The sequence below is a fragment of the Perkinsus marinus genome, assembly GCF_000006405.1.
Source record: "Perkinsus marinus ATCC 50983 genomic scaffold scf_1104296932072, whole genome shotgun sequence".
Taxonomy (NCBI): Eukaryota; Perkinsozoa; order Perkinsida; family Perkinsidae; genus Perkinsus; species Perkinsus marinus.
Genome location: NW_003215522.1, coordinates 36,049 through 38,934, shown reverse-complemented (window position 1 = coordinate 38,934; position 2,886 = coordinate 36,049). Strand labels below are relative to the sequence as shown.

Sequence of the window (2,886 nt, the reverse complement as noted above, 5' to 3'; positions counted from 1 at the left end):
TCGGCCGAGCTCGGCGACTTTGATGTGATCCTCGGTGCTGATCTCATATACAGGGAAGCTGATGTCGATCTCTTCCTGGCTGCTATCCGAAATCTGGTACAACACAACCGTGTACAGAGATTCATATGGATGCACCATCCCCGGGATCCTATAGCCAACGCTAAGGCCATGAGCTGTTTCAGGGAGAATGGCCATGGTGTCACAACAGTGGGTCCAGACCTCTACGTCGTCGACTTATCGGCTTCTACTGACCAAGAGCAACAAGTAGTGAGCGAAGATACTGCAGTTGTTCCCGATAAGTCTCAAAGTGTTGACGAAGGCGGAGACATAGTGCAGCGAGGCAAGCGCTCTCGCGGGGATGGTGATGATGATGCAGAACCGATGAAGAGGCCTCGGGCAAGAAGAGGGTCAGTTTATCCTGGCATGGAGAGTTATGACGCGGCCGTTTTTACAGCGTTCGAGAGCTGTGGTGTGCGAAGTGATAATGATTCTGATGGCAAGTCGAGTTCCAGTAGTGATGAAGATGCTATTGAGTAACGTCTGTAAAATGCACGTAGAATACGTTCCTCCACGAGTTATCGCGTAGTTTGAGTTCGGCATAGTGGATGAAGTATGTTATTGTAGACTGCAATTAGTTAGTAGTCAATGGAGCTCACTCCGGATGACGAGGAACGGAGATCGGCTCGCGGGCCACTCGCTCAACAGTGGGCGATCCGACAGGGTAATCGTGTGATATACATAAAGTTGAGTATCGTTGTGATCAGGCATACAACTGCATCCCGCCGTCTCCTGGTTCCACGCCACGAATGGTATGATTGGTTGTACGGCTACGGCTGACATTTGCCAGGGCGAGCGACTTCTATTCGTCCCTCACTCCGCGTGTGTAACACCCTCTGGGGTTCAAGGCTTATATGAACCACAGGTTATGCTCGCGGCTTCACTGGTGAAGCATAGAACCGATCCGAACTCACCATTCCACGATTACTTGCAGAGCTTACCGTCCGAATTCGAGCATCCTCTCGAGTGGTCAGCTGATGAGCTCGTCTGCCTGAAAGGCACTACTGTATGGGAGATGCATCAGCTCTCTCTAGAAGTCGTCGACAGCGTGGCAGAGCTCTGTCCTAATTCCCCTCGAGCGATGATTCGTTGGGCCGTTGAGGTTATGATGTCTCGAGCTTTTGAGTCGGAGGTTTGCGGTCTTTGTGTGATACCTCTCGCGGACCAGTTCAATCATTCATCGACCAAATGGCATACAAGAGTGCGCGAAGTTGAAGAAGGTTTCCAGATGCTCGCAGAGAAGCCCGTGAAAAAGGGTGAAGAGATCTTCAATAACTACGGACTATACACCAACGAGATGCTTCTACTGACCCACGGCTTCATCGAGTTTGATAATCCTCACGACCACTTTATAACGATAGAGGTTTCGAATGCAGCCTTCGCTGTGGATGTGAATGACACCCAAGTTATACCCGACGATATACGGGACTATCTTGCTTCCAAGGGGATATCAGGTGAGGGAATTATTCAGATGTGCTCAGAGGCTAACGAGAAGGCCATCAGGGGCTTGCGATCGATATCGAAAGCCGATACCTATCGGCAAGAGTGCGCCAAGCGAGTGATTGATATCGAGTTGAATTTACGAAACCGATGGAAAACTCGTGTTTTATGCGTAACAGAATAGTACTGCTTCTCTCAGGAGAAAATCGTTGCGTTCAAAGTTGGCATGGGCGATTCATCTAATGTAATCCACTTGGTGGATCTGATGTGGTTGTTCAACGTGATTACTGGCGCAATGCGTCGATGAGCTAAGCTTGCTGATACGGACAAGTTGTTAAGGCCCAGTTTAGTTATAATCAACCCAACAACACTCAGTTACTTACACTCCCACTTGAGGAAAAAATCCTTCTTGCGTGCAATTATCAGCGTAGTAAAATACAATACAAATGTAGCATCCTACAGACTTTCATCAGAGCAGTTGAGTTGAACGTCATTGACTAGCTGTCGACGTTAGGCATCAACAACTAGTAGCCTTCTTATGCCAATCCAAGCCAAACACCGAGACCCATGGCCACGAAACCTCCGACACATAGACCTGAATAAAACAACGCGTTCAATGAACGCGAACGAAGCATATGGCCCTCTGGTATCTTACCTGAGTTGACCGCCACGGCAGAGAAGCGGCCTGTCGCCTTAAGCTCGGGACCGGAAAGGCCAGGGATCTCGTTGATAGTGATCAAGGAGAGACTGCCAGAGAAGCCGTTTCCGAATCCGAATAAGGCAACAATAGCCATCGAAAACCAATCGTTGCGGAAGAAGCCCGTAGCACACATCACGACCAAGGGGAAGATCAACATACCTAACAAGCAGCTCATCAAACGTCAACTCACAGGATGAGGGAATGAGAACTTACGGATAACCGCAGTGATCCAGATATTCCCATAATAAAGAGGACCACGGTGGCGCACACAGAATCGAGCGATAACGTCGAAAACTGTGAAGACGGACAGCAGAATAGTCTGGTACCAGTGAGCGGGGGCCAATGCTGTTAAATTGTAGCAGGGAATAGCAGTCAGAATCTGTTGGAAATCAGACACCCTGTATAAAACGGGACATAAAGCTTGTGACTTACAGCAGGGTAGCAAGCAGTAGTCAAGACAAATTGCAGGAAGATGACGAGTTCGTTAAACCACACTCTGCGGAGAACCTTCCAAATGTCAACCTGCTCTTCCTTCTTTTCTGATAAGAATCTCGTTACTCGTTAAGTGCCACGTACTGCACAGGCTACCTAGTAGAGATTCCTGGCTCGAGCTGGCCTCACCCTCGTGGATATGAGCGGAGATGGGCATTCTCATGAGGGACACGTAGCTTGTAATACAAACAATCACC

At 48.9% G+C, this 2,886-nt stretch overlaps 3 protein-coding genes across 3 annotated transcripts; 2 read left to right on the top strand and 1 right to left on the bottom strand.

Annotated features, from left to right (window-relative positions):
- Positions 1-129: 129 nt before the first annotated feature.
- Pmar_PMAR008081 (hypothetical protein) lies at positions 130-537 on the top strand (the record flags this gene model as incomplete). The annotated part of the gene is made up of 1 exon (XM_002785676.1): positions 130-537. The coding sequence occupies one exon, from the start codon at positions 130-132 to the stop codon at positions 535-537; it is 408 nt and encodes a 135-aa protein (XP_002785722.1).
- A 108-nt stretch (positions 538-645) lies between these two features.
- Positions 646-1,804, top strand: Pmar_PMAR008080 (hypothetical protein; the record flags this gene model as incomplete). Its single annotated transcript, XM_002785675.1, has 4 exons — positions 646-721; positions 765-1,511; positions 1,539-1,669; positions 1,697-1,804. 4 exons carry the CDS (start codon positions 646-648, stop codon positions 1,802-1,804), a joined length of 1,062 nt encoding a protein of 353 aa, XP_002785721.1.
- Positions 1,805-2,033: 229 nt separating this feature from the next.
- On the bottom strand, positions 2,034-2,846 carry Pmar_PMAR008079 (conserved hypothetical protein; the record flags this gene model as incomplete). Its single annotated transcript, XM_002785674.1, has 5 exons — positions 2,034-2,092; positions 2,153-2,356; positions 2,411-2,576; positions 2,630-2,736; positions 2,786-2,846. The coding sequence occupies 5 exons, from the start codon at positions 2,844-2,846 to the stop codon at positions 2,034-2,036; spliced, it is 597 nt and encodes a 198-aa protein (XP_002785720.1).
- Between the last annotated feature and the right edge of the window lie 40 nt (positions 2,847-2,886).